Source organism: Phlebotomus papatasi, chromosome 3, assembly GCF_024763615.1.
Source record: "Phlebotomus papatasi isolate M1 chromosome 3, Ppap_2.1, whole genome shotgun sequence".
Lineage (NCBI taxonomy): Eukaryota > Metazoa > Arthropoda > Insecta > Diptera > Psychodidae > Phlebotomus > Phlebotomus papatasi.
The window spans coordinates 90,234,032-90,256,235 of NC_077224.1; the positions used below are offsets into that span (position 1 = coordinate 90,234,032).

The following is a 22,204-nucleotide window of genomic DNA, read 5'->3' on the forward strand; positions in this document are numbered from 1 at the left end:
AAATGTAGCTTTGACAAACGAAATTACATGAAAAAGACATTGGAAGAATTCCCTAAGGCCAAGGAACTATGAGAATGAAGGTGGCCGAAATAGAGTACCAAAGCTGTGTCTACATTTTTCTTCATTTTAAAATGTATTAAGAACGATTTTAAAGTAGTTAAAGACGATAATCTGTCTACAAGGTTCTAAACAACACTCCTAAAGTAGAAGGAATGAAAAAAATCAATTTCTATTAAAGATATTACATTTCAAATTTGAGACTTTGGTGCTTGCATGCAACTATGCCAAAATTTGGCACACTTACCCTATATTGTTATAGAATTCCTTTACAGAACGCTTTTGTATCAAAAAGTAGCAGCACAGTGTCCTATGCTTTACGAAATGTTCGAGCTCATGGAACTCATGGCTTGGATATTATTATACCTGAAAATTTCTTTCGCATCATTTACAGTTTACTTGTTCACAATCGATTTGAACCGATTCACAAATCACTCAAAAGATCACCCAAAATAGCTAAATAGCTGAGGAGTAATACAATTGATTTTCGAAGGAAAATTACTAATAGATTGATAATTGAACCGATTGGAACCAGTTCAGTTTTGTCAGAAATTCCAAGGCTTTTTCCACTCACTTGAGAAATTACGTTTTCTAGAGCTTTTTTTACTTTGACCTTGAAAATCCGACCTTGAAATATTTTTTTTGTGGGGAAGGGGAGGGTTAGAGGGAAAATGCGAAACATATTAATGATACCGCTCTAGGTCTAACCGTCTGGCTGGTAGAGGTGGTCATACATAGACTCACGACGGACGGACGGACGGGCATACGGAAAAAAGCATGACGCCATTTCTCACAAATCGTCTGAATCGCAAAGATATATGTTGAGAAAAGTGGTCCCTGGGAGTAGAAAGTTGAAATTTCGAGGGATTAAAAAATCGAAGGATCATTTTCCTCTCTCTTTGGAGTTCGAAGAGTAATATAGCAAATTTTCTATCCACAGCAGAGGCTTTTGTACCTTTTAATTCCGAATTTCAAAATACCAGTTTTTATATTAAAATAATTGTTTATTCTTAATTTATTTGCAATTTAAACTATTAGCTTAATGTGTTTCATCTGTTTTCTTACTTCATTATCTTCTCAATAATTCATTTCTTTTTCAAATTCTAACTACAAACCAACAATTGTAAGAAGGATTTTAGGAAAACAATTTACAACATTTTCTACCATTCTTGTTAATGCTTGGCTGCAATTACTGAGTGTTTTTCTCGATTTTCATTAAAAATAATTAAAGTGTGGTTACATGTATTTGTATCCAGGGAACTAAATAATAAAAATTAAACATTTTTTCAATTACAAAGAGTTCTAAAAGCTCTTATTTTTCACCTCTTAATCAGTCAACTTTAATACAATTATTTCTCTGAATTTATTTTTGTTTTTAGACATTTTTTCGAATTAAAATTTTTATGGAAGATGCAAATTTATATGTTATTTCTTAAGTAAATTGATCTTTTTTTTATCTTCATTTTTATCTATAAAATCTTTTAAAACTTAAGTCAAATTCTATTGTCACATGGAGTCCAATTAAAATTTAAAAAAAACCATCATTCTAGAAAACAGCTACAGTATTTGTCTTATTCTCATATTTTTTTATTAGAATTGCACACCAAATTCACATCAATTTTTATTTTTCTTTCATATTGAAGACACAATCTTCAAAACGCTTTTTCTATTATACATTTCTTTTCAACAGTATTTCTCCCAACTTTTTGCAGAAAATGTTCACAAAGAAATCAATACAATCACCAAGAATTTTAGATTATATTTTAGAGAACTGTAGATAATCCAAAAAATTGCGCAAATCATGGATTTAAATCAGTTTTATACTCATTTTCTTTTTCTTTTTTTTGATTTATATACAATTGTTCGAAGTTTTGTTTTGATGAAAATAAAATAAAACAAGACTCATTAAAAAAAGCAATGAGGATATAGTAAAGAATTGTGATAGTGTATTTTTTGCAGAATAAAATTATAACGTATGAATTTCACTGTTTTTTATAAAATAGAATAAATCAAAATTGTCAAGATATTCTCCATAATAAACTTTATGAGCAACACAGAATGTCTATTGCTTTGTGTAAACATGTTTTAGTATAGCAGCGAGTGTGAAAAATTGGTCTTGTCGTTGCTCTGACATTTATTGTGCTACCACACTAATGTTAACAAAATTACAGCGATAGTGTATTATGAAGCTTCTGCAATTTATTTTCAATCATTTTTTTTTCAATAATTGTAACTGATAAAAACAATGAAATAATTAGAAATATTTTATCATCCTCTATTCAATAATAGGGTTTTTCACATTATTATTCTACGCATTACTGGAAGATTTTCCTCATATTGAGTTTTTTCCTCAAACAATTTTTTATTTTTAACAGATTTTAATAGTCTCTGCAATTGCCTTTATCATCATTTCACAATAAAAAAAAAACACTTGTGATATTTTTCACAAAAAAGAGAAGAAAACTTTTTTTTTATCTAAATAATCTTTTTAAATATTTGTTTCTTTCATATTTCTGTCTCTATTTTGTTGTTGTCTTCTCAATTTATAGCAGCAATAATAACAATAAATTCCATTCATACTTCAACTATTTGCTAATTGAATCTGATGTAGATTCATTTCCTATTATTTCCTGTCCCTATTTATATTTTATTGTCCACAAGGATTAGTGTTAGACAAGTGACCATCCCAGGGAGCACAACACAATAGACAAAGGAAAAGATGTTAAAGAAAATATGCTCCCAAGTTAAAAAATAATAAGTCAGGGAAACTAACTCACCTCGTAACTTTGTCCATAAGCGTATTAATTCGCGTTTCTGAAAAGCCGGGCACCAATTTGTGGATGATTTCCTTTACGAAGAGATCACTGACACCAGGACTGCTCCTTTCGGCTAACTCAAAGGCCGCCTTCAAGTCCACAACATCCAATGCCGATGGATTTTGGCTTGAGTAGTGATACTTTCGCTGTAACTGTGGGAAGATAAATTTCAAGACAAATTACCATAAAGTCTGGATCGTAATGAGTAAGGCTAAAGCTTAAGCGTAGTGACATCACTCACTTCTGACAAGAGTGGTGAGATGAAATTATTGAGACACGAACTATTCACACGATTTCCAGTCTTTGCCATATTCGTGATGGGAGTAATACTGTTGCCAGTCGCGTTGCCGTTTGCCGCATTGCTGTGGGAGGTTGGCGAGGAAGAAGAAGCGCTGGAGACAGTCACGGAGTTTGGAGATGTAGCATTGGCTGGAATACCACCAGCAGCACTTGTACTATGTCCTCCGACCGGTGATAGAGCCTCTTTGCTGTCGCGATAATCACGTCGTAAATTGATACGCTTGTCTTCCTGTTGAGCCACCATGGATTCGTGGCTTCGATCATTCAAATGGATCTACAATTATTAGGGAGAAGGGTTAAGTATTATCAAAAATACTTAGTCGTTTTTTCCATTTTATTTGTACGATATGTTTATGGTTTATGATTGTTATTTAACAAATAAATAATTTAGCTTTGAAATATTAGAAGGATATTTTTAAATTGCTGTTAAAAAGAGCCCAAAATGTTGATGATTAAATGATGATTTTTAGCTTTACCGTTTTTTTTTTTTGATTTTCTATATATCTCCGAAAACTGGAACTCAACATCTTTTAACGTTCATTATTCACTCAGGCAATAAAATCTGAGAATCTAATTGCACATTAAATGTTAGTTAGTTTAAAAAGTTTTCGCGGTTTATATAAAAGTGTACAGTTAACATAAAACAATTCTAAAAAAATTTCTTAACCTTTGAGGAAAACTTGGTCTATTTTCTCTAGTTTAAATATATACAAGGTTAACATAGGGTATTTCAATATTATTCATAAGAGGGGGGAGGGGCAATAGCAAAGTGTTCTAATTTTACGATATTCTATAAATTTGACAATATACTTCATCAGGTACTTTAAGGTTTCATAATATTAGTTTATTCTGTCCCATTTCCTACTTCCAGTAGGACAGTAAACAAACAGCGCGAAAAACTATTCCGAAAAACCATGTAATTCGCGTATATGTGATGAAAACCGGGTTAAATAACATAGAGATTATATTAATCTCAAGATGGCGTTTGAGCATTAAAATATATCGATTGATATATAAAACATTTTAATCTGAACGTTTTTAAAATTATAAATCAAGTTTTGGAGAGACAACTAAGCTTGTTCACTGTCAAGTCAGACTTGTACACAATACAAAATGCTTTAATAGCCTCTACACACCAGAAGCAAATTACACTTGTGTAGGAAAAACTGTGAAATATGGACATAAATTTCTCTTGTTTGTAGGGAACATAACTTGCGAGATAGCTTACATATCATAAATGTAAGCCCTAATGGGACTCCCTTAAATAATATTAAATATAACTTATAAAAGGAAACTGGGAAACTAAAGGTGCCACTTATCTTTCAACTTCCTTGGAGTGAACTGTCCCCGGTGACTGATGCTCACTCACTGAAGTTACTGGTGTTAATTGCCATGAGCAACAAGAGCACCAAATAACAACCTTCAGCACCCACCTAGGGATGATGTGTTGCGTGTGTCATAGGAATTAAGGATTAGGATTGGTGGGTTTGGCCGTCGACTGGGTTAACAACTGTTGAATCGCCCGTGAGCTCTACACAAATAATTGTAATTAACCACAGTTTCATTTTAAATAGAATACACGTAAGGTGTTATAAAAATTATAAAATTATAAAATAATCCTATTAAAGTGATGTTTTGTGAGTACCAGTGAGCACTAAGCTCCGTTTGTATTGCGTACGGAACTGATTTGGCTATAAACGAGTTTAGTTGCGGTTCCAATAAAAGGGTGATGGTAATCAGGTAAATTATTACATAATGTTACTGATATTCTATGTACTATTGCATTTTCTACTCGTGGGGAATATGATACCTACCTCCTTTGACAGTCTTCTATTGTCACGCAACTCTTTGGCATCTTTTTCTCGTTCACGTGACTCCCAGTCCAGCTGACTGGGCGACTGCGGTGTATCTTTTTGTGGACTGTGATGGTTATCCTGCTTTTCTTTCATAACCTGAACACTGGCAGGAGTTGTGGCAGCATCCGTTGTTGTTTGTTGTACTTGAGTCGATTGCATATCTACTCTGTCACGCTCCTTTCGATTGTCTCCAATCTGCTGCTGGCTGGTTGCTGATGATGGCCGTGTCTTTGATTTGGAACATCAATGAATCAGCTAGTGTATGAATTTAAATATTATATAGTTAGACTTACTTGATTTAATTTATACAGATTTAAATTAGAATCCCTAGATGGCGAATTATTGGCTCCATTGTGAATCAGCGGAACTGACACAGTGTCTTCGACTAGAGCTGGTGGGGGTCCTTTGAAATTATTATAATTGTGGAGTCCCTTTACCGTCATTATCCAGGGTTCATCCAAGTCACTGTCTGGTTTTGATTCTTCCCTGAAAATACAATTATTGAAATTGTAAAAAGAAAAATGTTTATTTTGCATTGTTCAAATATAAATATTAAAGTTATAAATTTAAAAAAAATCATATAAAAGTATTTTAATACAAGTTGTCTTGATACAAGTAATACTTAGTACGATTTTGAATTCACGAAACTTTTATTGACTTAAAACTTTACTTACGAATCTGAATTCTCTGATTCCGTTTCACTTTCTTCACCTTTCTGTGACTTCCATTTCTTGTATCGATCAATTAGGTCAATAAGGTAAGAATTTTTCTTAGCCTTTTTGATAAAAGCAAATTTAAGTAACTCCTTAGCAGTCGGCCGCTAAAATTCAAATACAAGCAAAAATATTTATCAGAGGCCTAAAAAATGACAAGTATTAGAGTACCATTGAAAATGGGGCAACTTACATTTTCAGGATCTTTATTGAGGCACGCCTCCACGAACTCTTTGAAGGGCTTCGTGTAGTTTCCTGTAAGCTGTGGGGGATTATTTTTTGGGATGAGGAAGAGTACCCTCATCGGATGAAGCTCGGAATTAGGTGGTTCTCCCTTGGCCAGCTCAATAGCTGTTATGCCTAATGACCAGATATCCGCTTTAGAGTCATACATTGATTGTTTTATTACTTCAGGTGCCATCCAGAATGGAGTCCCTACAAAAGTATTGCGTTTTGAAGTTGTATTGGTTAATTGCCCCGCAACTCCAAAGTCTGCCAGCTTCACATCCCCCATTTCACTCAGTAAAACATTGGCTGCCTTGATGTCCCGATGAAGCTTCCGTTCAGAGTGCAGATAGTCTAGACCTTTGAGTACCTCACGCAAAATGATGGCGATGTGCATCTCTTCAAAAGAACCAGCTTTCATGAGATCCAGGGCTGATCCACCACCCAGATACTCCATAATGATCCATAGCTTTGTACCCTGAAATATAGAAAGAACGCCATCAAGGTATAATTTTGACCTACTACCTCATTTTTCCTTTATGTTCATCACTATGAAACAATGTTAGTTTAGAAGTGTAGGGGAGACAGGTGTAGAATTAGCCAGCAAATTAAGCTTTTTTTTTCGCGCGTGGTTTGTGAAAAAATGATAAGGTTTGTCTAATGTTTTTGTGTTTCATAAGTAGCATTAGGATATTGGTTGTATGAAACAGTGTAGTCCAAAGCTCTAAAATCGTTGAGTTTTTCTAGAGAGGATAATGAAAAAAGTATGACACATTGGCTACACTTGCCCCGGCCTGGGATATATAGCCACTTTTGGGGTGCTAATTGCCACCAGTTTTCCAGACGAAATTTTAAACTGGAGACACCAAATATTGTTTCGCTTGATACACTGAAGCCCACTCACTGATGCTAAATATGTCATTTAAACCTAAAGAAAAAGGCTTTAGCCGACTTTTTTATGACATTTTTGTAATTGCAGCAAAATTGATGAAAATATTCTGAAAAAATCTATTTCACAAATTGTTCATCCGAATGGCAATATTGCTTGGAATATCAATAGTACTTTTTCATCTAACAATTATCCATGTATTAGTGAAAAATCATTGATAGTTTTATCCCACCACGGAAGAGTGGCTACATCTGCCCCGAGGGCTGTTTCAGTGTTTATCATCTTATATAAAAATTAGATAATTATTATCCAAGTGAAAAATATTTTTTAATTAGGTTTATTAAACCAGAAACGAGGTAAAACTATGAAATCTTGACTAGAAACTCAGAAAACCAAACACTGGTCCAAAAACTGTAACATCAAAATTACAATTTTATACCCATTTTACAAAAATGCTTAAATGCATAAATACTTTGTAATTGCACTAAATGTGATTTTTGTAATGACCGTTTTGAGGCTATCACACCTGTTAGAGGGTTAATATAGAACTTAATTAATTGTGAGATATTTTATTCAACTATATCTTTAATTATCCCTTTAAGAACGATTGGGTTACCCGTTACCCATAGAGAAAATAATATTTCTTATCTATCAAAAGTTATTTTTTTTTCTAAAGTTTATACATAATCACAAAGTAGAAGTTTATAAGAATCAAGGATATTTTTTGGACACCTTTCGACGCGATTCTTTACCCCCAAAATTCAATTCACAATCGAATTTTCACGCATTCCGAGTTGCAAGCACCCCGAGTTGCACGCATTTCGAGGTCGCCTGTAAAGAATCTCAGCTACCATAAGCTTATCTGAGCTTTTCACTGGTAATTTTTTATTTTAAATAGTCTGAGTGGGGAAGGCCAACAAAAGAAAAAAAAATCTTTGAAATCGGTTAATAAATATTAGAGATAGAATCCGGTCCATATGAATGTAGTAAGGGTCGGGGTACAGTAATGATTACTTCGATTAAATCGGATGAAATTGGGATGTCATAAAGGTTGTAGTACTCCTCGAGAGCTTTCCAAAAGACCAAAATTTTTGAAATTCCGATAGTTAGAACCGGAGATATGTCCATTTGAAAATTGAATTTTTGACCTCTTGTAGCTCGGGTCAGGGGGGTCGGGGTACTTTAAGTTTGGTATCGATCAAAAGTTTTTAGGCCCATTTGAGCCCGATCGATGCCATAGAGGGGCTGAGTTATTAAGAAAACAAAATTGAGTGGTATTCCAAAATGGCGGAAGGAGGGGGGGTCTGACATCATCAACTTCTAGCCACCTATCGACATTTAACCTTTTCCAAAAACCGCTTGTCGATATCTCTCTCCGTTCTCTCTCCAGAAGTGGTTATACGACGGACGGGACGGGACGGTACGGGACGGGACGTGAAAATCGATATTTATCGCATATGATATCCGCGATCTAAGTGTCAAAATGTGTACATACAAAATATGGGCCCGGTCTGACGAGCTAAACTACAAAAGCTAAAATTGTAAAAAAAAAATCTCAGCTAAAAGATGACTCATGTCATATATGAGACGCTCAGAGCAGAAAAGGACTGTTTTAATAGGGAAATGCATACAAAGGAGACCACTTCTGCTCTGAGCGTCTCATATGTAACTCACTCATTCGCTATCAATCAACCAATTCATATTCGAAAAGCAAACAAATAGGATCCAAATAGGATCAGTAGAAGAATCATTTTACACACAATACCACATCAAAAACACCAGAAGCATTTTAAGTAATATCTTATCCCAAACACACATTAATGACTCACATTGTATTGTATGTAAATGAAAGATTTATATGAAGAGCATCGTCAAACGGTTTCAATTTCGCTGTAATTACTAAAATATTTTTACTCAATGATTTGTTTTTAAAAATTCTCATTCACTACACATTTTAACTTCAAATTTTTAGTTATTTTGACATCGACAATTTTCTTTCAAACTGTTTTCTAGCTTATGTATTTTATTCACCTGACCAAACACTTCTTTTTACTAGATTCTAATGTACACATTTTCATCGTTGCTACTCACTTGTAAATTAAATATTCATGGGTAGAGGGAGGTCAAAACTAACTTGCTTATCGACAGAATATATTTGTGTCATATTCAAAGTCAGTACATTTATGAATAAAATCAAACTTTTCACAAAAATTAAGTAAAGCCTATAAATATGTATATTTTATCTGAAATAAATACTAAACAATGCTCAAGCCTCATTTAGCTGATCTAAAAAAAATGTAAAATGATTAACAAGCTTGAATACGTCCGTGTTATTGAAATCTGTTTTAGAATATTTCAGATATATATATGTATATATATATATATATATATATATATATATATATATATATATATATATATATATATATATATATTATATATTATATATATAATATATATCGGTTCTTGGAAATTACAAGGGGCCAACTCACTTTTTGGCGATTTTGAGGTTTTAATGCACTCAGACAGAGAATTTATTAAAATTTCAGATGATATGAGTCAATAAATTTCGTTATTAGAAAAGTTTTTCAAAATTTTACTCTTTGTGATTGCTTGCGCGGTTTTTTTTTGGAGTCAAGGGGCACAAAATAGATTTATCGGTTCAATTTTTAGTAAAACAAGGGACTAACTCAAGCAAGTTGATCCCGTGTCATTCTAATTTCATGAAAATTTGCGCATCATTTAGAATGACAAAGAGCTAACTCATAAAAAAACATATTTTGAAAGGTAATGCCCAACGCGCAATAACTGAATTGAATTTTAAGAACAGTTCTATAGAAAAATGTACATTTTTTTTCTTGAATTTTAGACTAAACTTTATCATGTGAAATAAGTTCTGTTTAAAAAGAAAACAAACTCGATTAATTCTGTAGTCATTTTGGATTTTCAACTGATACTGACCCTACATATTTTTAAACAAAACTGAAAAATGAACTTTAATTAAGGTTCAAAATCCACTTAAAACACACACACACACACACACATTCAAAGTAATAAAGAGTGGGGTGGATTAAAAACGAAGCCATATTGTTTATGCAAATTGACCCACAAGTAATTGTTTCACAGTTATGGCATTCACTTCTTTACTTGTCCATCGCACACTTTTCTATTCCTCCTCCAAATAATATTTTCCTTTATTTTTATTTGATTAACGCGATTCTACGACCAATTGAGTCACAGATAAATCACCCAGCAAAATAAGTTAGGGAACAAATTTATGTGATTCATTTTGTATTATTCTTTATTTGAAGTTTGAAATTATAATTGTTCAAGCACTTCCCTTAGTATCGTTAAAGAAAGCTAACACTCCCTTTTATAAAATATTCATTGGAAATGTAAACGAAAGTGTATTACAAATTACAGTGGAAAATATTTGAGAAAAGAAAAAAAAGATAAAAAGAAGGAATACAAGGGAAGTATTACCATTACTAGTTTAACCCATTAAGGACGAGACACTTTTCGCTTACCGAAAATAAACAATAGAAAAGAAACCGATAAACTAAAGCAGTAAAACTTTTTATATCTAACATTAGAAAATCCAACATAGTCTTTTTTGGTGTATTTTTTGCTTTTGTGGACGATAGAAACAGAATATCCTAAAAATTCAAATAATTTTTTTGATGATACCAATGAACATTATTGCATCCTCTTGAAAAATATTATGTATTTTCTTTTCCCAAAGCAGCTTTACTGAAAACAATTGGAAATAAAAAAAAAATAATAAAAATAATTTATCGGTGCGGTGATTTGAAAATTCGTCACTTTTGAGTTTAATATAGCAAATAGTTGTAGATTTGCAAAAATTATTCTAGATTCCTACAATCTTCTACTTTACGATTACATGCAAATATTAGAAAAAATTAACTTAAAGTAGCTCGGAAAAATTATTTTTTCTATGGGTCACGGGGGTCACGGGTGACCCAATCGTTCTGAAGGGGTTAATAATTTTTATATGATATCTGCCAATTGGTTTAATGAGAATTATATTTACCTTGAGATACGATCCGTAGTATTTCGTAACAAATGGGGAATCGCATTGTGACAGCACCATAATTTCCTGTTGGATGTCTTCAATCTCATCTTCGGCTTCCTCTAAATCAATTATTTTTATGGCGACAACCTGGAATATATCATTTGCATTTACCCCTTCTCATCTTACTATAACTTTCTCATTATGAGCACTTAGGACTGTTTACCTGTTGTGTTCGGTTATCTATGCCCTTGAACACTTCCCCGAAAGATCCTTTTCCAATTCTCTCTTGTTTTGTGAAAATCAGTTCGGGATCCACTTTCTGCAATGATAGAAAATTTCAAATTTTTATTTTTTTATTCATAAAAATAAGTGCCTGTATTGTTATCTATCAGTAGATTTAAATAAAATAATAAAGCACTTTTCCATAAATATTTTTTCTATTAGATCGTTATACGTAATATCTGTTTTCTATTGTAAATTAATTAATTTGTATTTGATGAACTAAAAAAATAGCAGTGATAAAATATGAAATATTGCGTGAATTTAGATAGGTTTTATTTTATGTTAATCTTATGTCAAAGAAGATTGTCTTTTTAAGGTCAAAATTGAAAGGGTGACAAAATGTCTCAGAATTGTAGAATGCTGGAACTCGTGATTTAGAAGATATACCACAAATGACACGCTTTACATCAAGGGCAACAAAAGTATTTAACATGCCGTAAATAATTGAAACATAGGTTTACAACAATTCTTTCAGTTCAACTAGAAGATAATTTATTTCTAAAGATAATAAGCATTAATTCGTTTCATTCGGCCAATAAATTTTTCTTTTAATTTTTTCCCACCAATTCAAAAGAATTTTTATTTAATAATGAATAGTGGAGAAAAAGCGATTCAAAATTTTAGATGTAGGCACGAGAGCTTGCAAATCTGCTTGGGGATCCTTAACTTTCCTCTTTGTGTTTTCGGAAATACTTCGAATTGCTTTCTTTGGAAACCAGTTTGAAAGCCATATCATGTTAGCCCATGGGTGTTTTATTTATATTTATTTCAAGTAAACCATAAAAATGTTAAGAAACTTAATAATATACAAGAATAAAATGACTTGTATATTTTCATACTCGCTGTAAAACTTATGAGGAATACAGCAATTATTTCCGCGGTTATCTTATCAAAAATTTCTGCTTGCGATAGAAAGACCACTAATAACTGAGTTAATGAAGAAAAATTCCATGTTAAATTACTAGTTTTCTCCTATTTTGATTAACAATCTCTAAGGAACATATCAATTTATCAAAAAAAAAATCGCAAAGCACATTTCAAACTTAACTTAAAATTATTGATTTTTCAATATTGAGAAACGTATAAAATTTCTAATCTTAATACCTGAACCAAAATACCCATTCTTGATGAATTAAGTTGAATTAATTTAAAAAATATTCAAACACTACAAATAAATATAATAAATGTCTCTTTCACACTAAAAGACTGCCCAGGAAAACCTTCACACAACACCACAGCACAATAAACAATAATAATTAATTGAAGGTTTCTAACAAATAACGAAAAAAGTCATCAAATATACTTTCAATTGCTCTTTCTCAAATAGTACTCTCACCATATCAGACAAAATTTTATTTCTCTGTTTTTCGTTGAGTATACTTCGTTTGGTATTTCCACGATAAGATAGTGATAGTGGAATGACCAGGTGAGAGACGTGTGAAAATTAATTGTGCTTTAGACAAAAAAGAACACAGACGTATTTCATTTTTATTTTGATAAAATTGAACTGTTGCAGATTTTCCTTGTACAGCTTATAAAGAATAATTTGTTTTTTTTACAACAATGTACTACTTACAATTAAATTAGATAAATAAAGTGGTATTGAACATATTCTAACTCATGTAAATTTTTGGTATTTTCACATATAAATAAAAAACAATAATTGTAAATATATGTAGCTATACTATGTCGCAAATTCAGTGCAACAAAGGGGAGTTAGAGTTAAATAAAAGTAGTAAAAATATAGTAAAATTTAATTACAAAGGAACAAGACACAAAAAAAATTGAGAAAAGGATATAAATTTGTATGAGGGTAGACGGTAATGACAGTTGAACTGTTGGGGTGACGTACATATTTGTCAATTTCAGTTCTTCAACAATAATGAAAAGCTAATGATAAGCCTATATATCAGCTTATTGTAGGTAAAGTTGGGGGACGTCATTCAGTTATCTTGAATGAAATTCGTGAAATTATACAAATTTTGTATTTTTGGATGGACTGACAGAAAAGTGATATATGGGTGAAATGTAGATCAGAATATTCTCTATAATTTTGCCGAAGAACTTGATCTCATCGATTACTCAGAAACCGAGATAATGGAGGTTGTTTGTTCCTGAACTCGTTTTTTCGACCCAAGTGTTCATTTGATGAACTTCAACTATCCGATATATAACCTTTGACGAAAACCGCAAGTCAATATTTGTCTTAGTTTAGGAGATATCAACACGCAGAGAAATTTCCAAGTATCCAGATTCAATCCCCATGGGATTGTTTCAATCCCACGATTTTTATCTCAAAAATATCCTAAAATTTCTTGAATCCAGGAGAAATGGGATTGAATTTTAGAAACAATGTGATTGATTTTATCCCCTAATGTGACTGATTTTTAGAAATCCACATTTTAGGAACAAATGGGATTGTTTTCATCGCATTTTGAGATGGAATTTTAGAAACCAGTGCGATTGAATTTATCCCATAATGTGATTGATTTTTGGAAATCTACAATTTAGGAACAAATGGGATTGTTTTCATCCCATCTTGAGATTGACTTCATCGCACTATGCGATTGAACTTATCCCACAATCTGATTGAATCTATCCCACAATGCGATTGCTTTTATCGCATTTTGGAATTGTTTTTGTCGCATTTTGGGTTACTTTTTATCGCATTATGGGATTGTTTTTATCCCACAATGTGATTGAATCTATCCCACAATATGATTAAATCTATCCCACAATGCGATTGTTTTTATCGCATTTTGGGATCGTTTTTATCGCATCTTGGGATTGTTTTTATCACATTATGGGATTGAATCTATCCCACAATACGATTGTATTCATCGCATTTTTGGATTATTTTTATCGCATTTTGGGATTGTTTTTATCACATTATGGGATTGAATATATCCCACAATGTGATTGAATCTATCCCACAATGCGATTGTTTTTATCGCATTTTAGGGTTACTTTTTATCGCATTTTGGGATTGTTTTTATCCCACAATGTGATTGAATCTATCCCACAATGTGATTAAATTTATCCCACAATGCGATTGTTTTTATCGCATTTTGGGATTGTTTTCATCGCATTATGGGATTGAACCTATCCCACAATGCGATTGATTTTATCGCATTTTGGGATTATTTTTATCGCATTATGGGATTGTTTTTATCACATTATGGGATTGAATCTATCCCACAATGTGATTGAATCTATTATAACATGCGTTTTCCGTTGAGTTTTAAATTCAATATCGAGAGCGTTGGAAACAGTGCGAAGTTGGCGGAGAATTGTCCGGATCTTCGTTCAATTTTGTGTTGTGTTGTTTATGTGTGTGTGTGTTTTTCGTCTCACCGCCCAAGCGGTATAAAATTTGCATAATTGGGTGGTGGGATCAGTTTGGGTCAGGAATTGGAGTGGAGAGGAGTTTTCTGAAGTGAGTTTCTCCCCCCAGGAAGAGAAAATAGAAGTGAGTGGAGTAAGAGGCAGGGCGGTAAAGTGAAGTGGTGAGGCAATTCCCGGCGGAAGTGGAAGCATCTTTTCCCAACGAATCAACAACTCTGTGAGGCTTTTCGGCACCATCGGACTTCGGGGCTTCTCAGGGCAACGGATTCTGGGAGATTGTGCCGCTCCCACGTGTGGAAAACGTGGCTATTGGTGAGAACCAAGTTGCGCTGATCTTGCGTGGCTATTGGCACAGAATTGGAGCTACCACTGAGACACTGGGATAGTCTACACTGGCTGATTTCTGTGGATAAAGCACCAGGAGCCTGTCGTTTCGAGACTCAACTCTTCCGGATGATTACCGGGAATCTTTTCAAATGAGGTTCGGCCCATCAGGGATAGCTTCAGGAGTCTTTCCACCTTGTACTCCGTTGGTCAAGGAAATTAGAGCGCCCCACGACTCTGAAGGAGTAGAAGACATCACTGGGACACCGTGGAGAAACCTTAAGTACCCTCTTTAATTGTTCAATGTGAAAAACCGGTATTTAAGAAAATAGATATCAATTATATGGGCCTTTTAACGTAAATTAAAGTTTTCTTATTGTCTTCAATAAATGGGCTTCTTACTAGAAATTTCCACTTAAATATTGGAGTTTTTCTTACTTGACTTGAGAGAAAAGTGAAGAGCAGGGTTTTGGTGGGAGAAATTCTGCAGCTATTGAGAAAATAGGGAGAAACGGGGTGGAAAAAGGAATATTTGAGACTTCAGAACTTAAGGTAAAAAAGCAAATTTCACCGGACTCAGTAAAACCGTTATACTATCCCACAATGCGATTGTTTTTATCGCATTTTAGGGTTACTTTTTATCGCATTTTGGGATTGTTTTTATCCCACAATGTGATTGAATCTATCCCACAATGTGATTAAATTTATCCCACAATGCGATTGTTTTTATCGCATTTTGGGATTGTTTTCATCGCATTATGGGATTGAACCTATCCCACAATGCGATTGATTTTATCGCATTTTGGGATTATTTTTATCGCATTATGGGATTGTTTTTATCACATTATGGGATTGAGTCTATCCCACAATGTGATTGAATCTATCCCACAATGCGATTGGTGTTAACGCATTTTAGGATTGTTTTACCGCATTTTGGGTTAGTTTTTATCGCATTATGGGATTGTTGCACAATGCGGGATAGATTCAATCACATTGTGGGAAGAAAGCAATCTGATAATTCGATAGAATCAATCCCATAATGCGATGAAAACAATCACAAAATGCGATAAAAATAATCGCATTGTGGGATAGATTCAATCATATTGTGGTATAGATTCAATCCCATAATGTGATAAAAACAATCCCAAAATGCGATAAAAACAATCGCATTGTGGGATAGATTCAATCATATTGTGGTATAGATTCAATCCCATAATGTGATAAAAACAATCCCATAATGCGATAAAAACAATCCTGTAATGCGATAGAATCAATCTGAAAATGCGATAAAATCAATCCCATGATGCGACATATTTGATCGCATTATGGTATAAAATTGATCGCATTGTGGGATAAATCTATTCGAAATATTTTCGAAAATTCAATCGCATAATGGGATGGATTCAATCACCAAATGTGATTGGAGCCATTTCAATCTCACAATGGGATAGAATCAATCCCAAAATGCGATCAAATCTATCACAATATTTTCGAAAAATCTATCGCAAAAATGGGATAAAATCAATCACAATATGCTCTAAAATTCAATAACAAAATGGGATTGAATTCAATCGCAAAATGGTATTGGAGCCTTTTCAATCCCAAAATTATCCCATTTTGCGATTGAATCTAGAGCATAATTTCTCTGCGTGTACCCAATTGTCTCTCAAATAAAACAAATTCAAAACATAACTGAATAAAAATAGACCACTTTGAATAACTTTGCAACTGAAATGTGTCAAGCAAATTTTGGGAGATGAAAAATTCTAGTTTTGGAAAAGAATTATTTTTGATATAAAATATCCTTTTTTCTTGAAACACATGAATAACATTTATGTATTACAGACAACTTATTTGTAAAAAGAAAAAAATTAAAAAGTAATTTTATTAACATTTTTTCGACTTGATTTCTCTAATATAGCTTTGCCAAGAAACTTTTGGCCAATACTGTGCCTGTGGTTTAATCTGACCGACTTTGCATCGTAACTACTCGAGAACACAATATCATCACTTCGTAGTTCTACATCCTGCACAGTTACCGAGAGAATAAGCGGTCTCTCTCGCAAAGACTACGGCTAAGTGAAACTGGATATATGTGAAGTTTAAATTGGTTATGAACAGATAACTAATTTTATCTGAAAGTAAATTGTATTACTATTTAGCTATTTTGAACGATTTTAACAGTGATTTGTAATTTCAGATTTCAGATAACTAATTTTATCTGAAAGTAAATTGTATTACTCTTTAGCTATTTTGAACGATTTTAACAATGATTTGTAAATCAATCCTAGCCGTATGTAAAACGGTAAACATTAAAACAAATTGCGCTGGCAGGGGAAAAAAACTTCGGAAAATCCTCGAATTTGTGATCACTGTGCATTTCTCTAAAAATTAACCCTTCATAGAGTTATATTATTAGATAAATTATGCGAAACTATTTTTTGGGTGTAGCATTTAAGTCGCGAGTCATGAGATCTACATTGCATAGCGCAAAGCTGGGACGTTCTACGACCTCTTTTTTATTATAATTTTATGTATTGTTGGGTAATTCAGTAATTCCGTATATTAGTTGAGAATTTATAGAATAGCATGAGAACTATGTGGTTAGTACAGACAATAGAATTCACCAATAAGTCTCTTATAATGAAGGTAAAGTGAAGATTTAGTTAATAATTTCATAAAGCTTGCTGTCTGGAATCACATTTCTAAATAACATTAAATGCATTAAGAAAAATAAGGAAATACTCTTAATAGCTTTTTAAATATAAATTAAAACATTATTTTCTGCGTATTTTACTGAAATCAAAGGAAATTTCTGCAGTTTCCTTGTGTTGAAACAGTCAGTGGTGAATATGATTTGTGAAGAGAGTTAATCTCAAGATTTTTCTGGTACACATATGATGTAATACAATTCATTACTCAAATTATTAATTATTTTGTGCCAAAGGATATGTGGGTACTATCGATTTATATTTCAACAAAAAGCAATTCATTTTGTGGCCAGTAAATGTACTGCCACCTTCAGTAACTAATTCAACAATTCAATTCTCATTATTACCAAATTAAGGATCTGAATTACGCAATTTTAATATTTCTCATCCAAACACATAGAGCAAATAAAATGGTTGGGGAGCGAAAAAAAGAAATTCATGATGATTTTTTTCTTTATACACAATGGCAAACTTTCAATATAAAAGTTGCATAATATCTAATAAAAGCACTCACAGGGAATTTCATTCAGACTAAATATCATCTTACTTTGAGATTGAATGAAATTGGGTAATTGTGAGAAGAAAAGGTAAGTTACTACAAAAAAATAATGGCATTGATGAAAAAAATACAATAAAAAAGACATTATGTTGTAGAAGAAAAAGTGATAATTTCCTCAGGTATGAGGGTTATAATATCATCCTAACACAACAACACATGACACTTGTGATTTCATCAATCTTTTTATAACGTTAAAAAATATTAATTAATCAATTGAAACTTTGCCCAGAGCATAATAAAACCACTGGAATATGTGTTTAAAAGTTGCAAACACCATAAATTTTATGTAACGATTAAAGCACCTGTTCTCTTATTGGACTCACTGGTGATCCCAAGTCATTTAGAGATAAATCCTCGCACTATCGAGATCTTTGACAACAAATCCACAAACAGTGTTTCCAACTAAAAACGTGATATTATAGATAAGGTACTCTCACTCGACCGGGTTCCTCGATTCGACCGGTGGGTCAATTTTTGAATGTTTGATAGTCAATTTCGTCAATTTCTATGAATTTTTCACTGAATCGTATTATTCAAGAAATAATTGACCTATTAATGTTAAATCATATGCACAATATTATAGCAAATATAAATAAATTGAATAAATAAATCTACCGGTCGAATAGAGGAACCGGTCGAATAAAGGGTACTTTACCTTATATGCCAGAATTGTGTAATGCTTCATCAGTAAATAACATCAAAAAATGAAGTGTACACATTCATATTCAGATTGGTTTCCGGGGGCATTAATATAAATCGAAAAGGAATTTGCAAGCCTTGATGAGCGTGAATAAATTGTCTGTGTATAAAGTGACTAATTCACGTAAATCTAATTCAAAAATTAAAAAAAAAAACTACAAGCATTTGTAGTATGAAATTATACAACTTTAAGCATTTAAGATAAATATTTATTTTGTATTTGAATTACTTCACATTACTAAATTATTAATAATAGTATCGGGATGTTTGTCACAAAATGCAATCATGTGATGTTATATTGTTGTTGATTCCGTGTTGAAAGAACCTGCTAAGTCCGTTTGCAGACACTTCCCCCAGGAATGCTACTCTGCAGTGTGGATGCCTTATCTATTACTCCCAGAGTTTTTGGGCAAATTCAATGCATTTTATTAGGTTATATCACAGTAAAATCATCTTTTTCTAAACATTCAGTTGTTTGCACCGGGCGGGACTCGAACTCACAACTGTGTGAGTCGAGTCAGAGATCTCATCCGCTCAAGACCCACCGGTCTTGCCTATTTCGCCACTGAAATTCCCACATTACTAAATGAATGAATCACATCTAAAAACTATTATTTCACTATTATACAATAGAGTCTCTCAACTAGGCACTCCTCAAACTTGTATGCAAAAACGTTAGAATCAATATAATAATAATATATATTAATATATTTTATTTCCTTCATCAATATCAAAATGCAGCTGCCGACCGACTTCACAACCGGTCTCCCCAAGTAAATGGCAGAAAAATTGGTTCTAAGACCGTATAAGTTGAAAATAAATTGTAGAATAAATATAATAAACATTTCAATATATCACTTATAAGGAGAGAAGGAAAAGGAAGTGGCAAGAGGGTAAAACAAGTTCGATAGGCTATACAACAACAGGCTCGCAGAAGCAGCTCGTGTTGTCGTTGCTGAGTTCGGTAAAAACATGTTAACTCTTTCGTCTCCTTTGGGACTCTGGGTACCCATGAAAAAAAAGATTTTTTTTGGGCTATTTAGAATCGATAAAAATCCGATTCTTGTGGATGATTACAAACTATAAGGATGTCCAAATCTAGGATATTTTTTGCAGGAACCCAATTAACTCCTGAGCTAAAATATTTTTGGTCAAAAATCGTGAATTTTCGATTTTCTGCTTCCTTGCAGATATTGTGACTTTTTTGATATTTCTAGACCAGAATAAGGAAAAACCTCTCAGGGCCAATAAGTATTATAATGATAACTAACAATTACAGATTGCATAAATTCAAAAAACAATTTTTTCTTAAATTTTCAAAAAACTTGTTCAAACTTTATGGGTACTCTCGTCCACAAAAATCTAGAGGTCAAATGTAAGGTTATCCCGCTAATGCCCGCCATTTGCTTTTTGACACCAACCTTGTACACACGGCTCTTCATTATCCGGCACTTCGTTATCCGGGTGACAGCTGCCAAACGCTGGCGGTTGATGTATTCAAAACGATGTTTTACGAAGCATGCAGTTTGTCCAGAGTGAATTAACGTGTTATTTTCATTTTATCAAAGTTTTTAACACACAATCGTGCTACAAAATGAAACATAAACACACCACAAAGAAAATTATTTCTGTTGTTTTTCGACAGAAAAAAATTCCCACAGCAGAAAATATAAAAAACGTTGCCCAGATTCAAAAAACCAAAATGTCATTTTGTCCCCACGTCATCCGGATAACGAAGACTCGAGTGTAAAAAAATTCCAAGCGGGAGCGATATTTTTGCCAATATAGCCGATATTTTTCACATTTGGCAGTGTGGGAGATTGCTTTCAGGGAAGGGTTTCCTGTTTTTCCTGATTTTAATGAATTGTGATTGTCAAGGAAGTGTTTTTTTGGCTCTTGAGAAAGCTCAATGTGTCTGCAATGACATCGTGTTGAGAGAAATGTATGTTAAAGTGATTGTGTGAAATATTTTGAGGAATCTGTTGTCAAGCAGGAAATTGGAGTCTTCTTGACCACTTCTGGACATCTCAGAAGATACTGGTCAATAATTCTTCTTGTTTTAGTAATCAACCTTGTAAAGGAGTCATTCGACAAGCAAAAATTATTTCCAAAATTGACATTATTGGCTTTGGAAAATTGAAGTTTGTCTCCTTTTCGTTCTTATGGGGACGAGAGTACCCATGAGTTTTCCTTCCCAGAGGCGGAAAAAATTCTTTCTCTACAAAAGTATCATATTTGACCACTAAGACTTACAATAAAGTGAGTTTTACTGAAATTCGTTCGCTGGATATGTTGTGGTCCGGAAAGAGTTAAAGATTTTATGTATTTTAGATTTTTATTCTTATTCATTATTGCTTAATAATTCAAAATGTAAAATTAAAGATTAGGAAAAAACGTGTTTTATAAGAATCAGATCATTTTTTGTTTCTTCCCGAATTATTATCGCATAAAATGAAAGGGAAATGCAATACCACGAAGGTATATGAGAAAGCACGTCCTAGAGTTCGAACATAAAAAAAAAGATTGTCCCTGAAAATTGGCAACAACATTTAATGTTGCTAAATCAATAATTGTGAGTTTTGGTTTATATTTCTATATATTATGTCTTTGGTTTATATTTGTATATTTTGTTAAATGACTTTTAATTTTTTTTAAATTCAATTTTGTTCTGTTTTTGTACAATTTCATTTGGTGTTCCTTTTAATTTAAAGGCTCTAAGGTCTGCGTTCTTAAAAGGATTTTTCCTTAATAGGTTTTAAAATGACTAGCTATATTTTGCGTGTTTATCTAAAATTAGTTATTTTATTAAATATATTTTTTTACACTTTATGCTAAAAGGATGTCACAGCCTGACCATTGTCTGTTGATTCAGAAGGCATTTCCAATAAATGAAACAAATTCTAAATATATTTGTAAAAATATTTGTACAATTTTGATTTCTATGCCTTATACAACCTGTGAAGGAGTTTTCCAACGTTTTTCTTTGCAGGTTAGTCAACAGAATTATAAGACGGCGATGGCCGCAACGGGGGTGGGAATTGTCCGAATCAAGATAAATAATAATCACAATACAATACAATACAAAAAAATATATAAAGGAAAATGTAAGAACTGTGTGAGTTTTAAAAGACACTGAAAATATATGTGCTGTGTCTGGATTACAAATTTCTCTAAATACCTATATTTTTACTGTTTGAACTCTTTTTTCATTCAGCCCACATGAATATTTGTAACTACCGTCAAATGTTTTGAACAAATTAAAACAGGAGAGATTATAAATCAAATAAATTGATTCGTAACTCCAGCAAGAAAATTCAGCCATGACACAATTTAAATTTTAACTGAGCGGAACGTCCTTGATTTGTCTTCCATGGATCATAATATAATATTACATT

The 22,204-nt window shown here is 32.7% G+C and overlaps 1 protein-coding gene across 4 annotated transcripts in view; it reads right to left on the reverse strand.

Annotated features, from left to right (window-relative positions):
- Positions 1 to 1,040: 1,040 nt before the first annotated feature.
- Positions 1,041 to 22,204, reverse strand: part of LOC129808106 (serine/threonine-protein kinase svkA) — a 59,441-nt gene continuing 38,277 nt past the window's right edge. For all 4 annotated transcript variants that reach the window (XM_055857820.1, XM_055857823.1, XM_055857822.1 and 1 more), the window contains 9 exons: positions 11,113 to 11,208; positions 10,908 to 11,036; positions 5,936 to 6,445; positions 5,704 to 5,849; positions 5,323 to 5,515; positions 4,988 to 5,257; positions 3,115 to 3,447; positions 2,835 to 3,025; positions 1,041 to 2,693 (listed from right to left, as the gene is read on the reverse strand). In XM_055857820.1, coding sequence (XP_055713795.1) covers positions 2,681 to 2,693; positions 2,835 to 3,025; positions 3,115 to 3,447; positions 4,988 to 5,257; positions 5,323 to 5,515; positions 5,704 to 5,849; positions 5,936 to 6,445; positions 10,908 to 11,036; positions 11,113 to 11,208 — 1,881 coding nt within the window. In that variant the 3' untranslated portion in view covers positions 1,041 to 2,680. The remainder of the gene's footprint in view (positions 2,694 to 2,834; positions 3,026 to 3,114; positions 3,448 to 4,987; positions 5,258 to 5,322; positions 5,516 to 5,703; positions 5,850 to 5,935; positions 6,446 to 10,907; positions 11,037 to 11,112; positions 11,209 to 22,204) is intronic.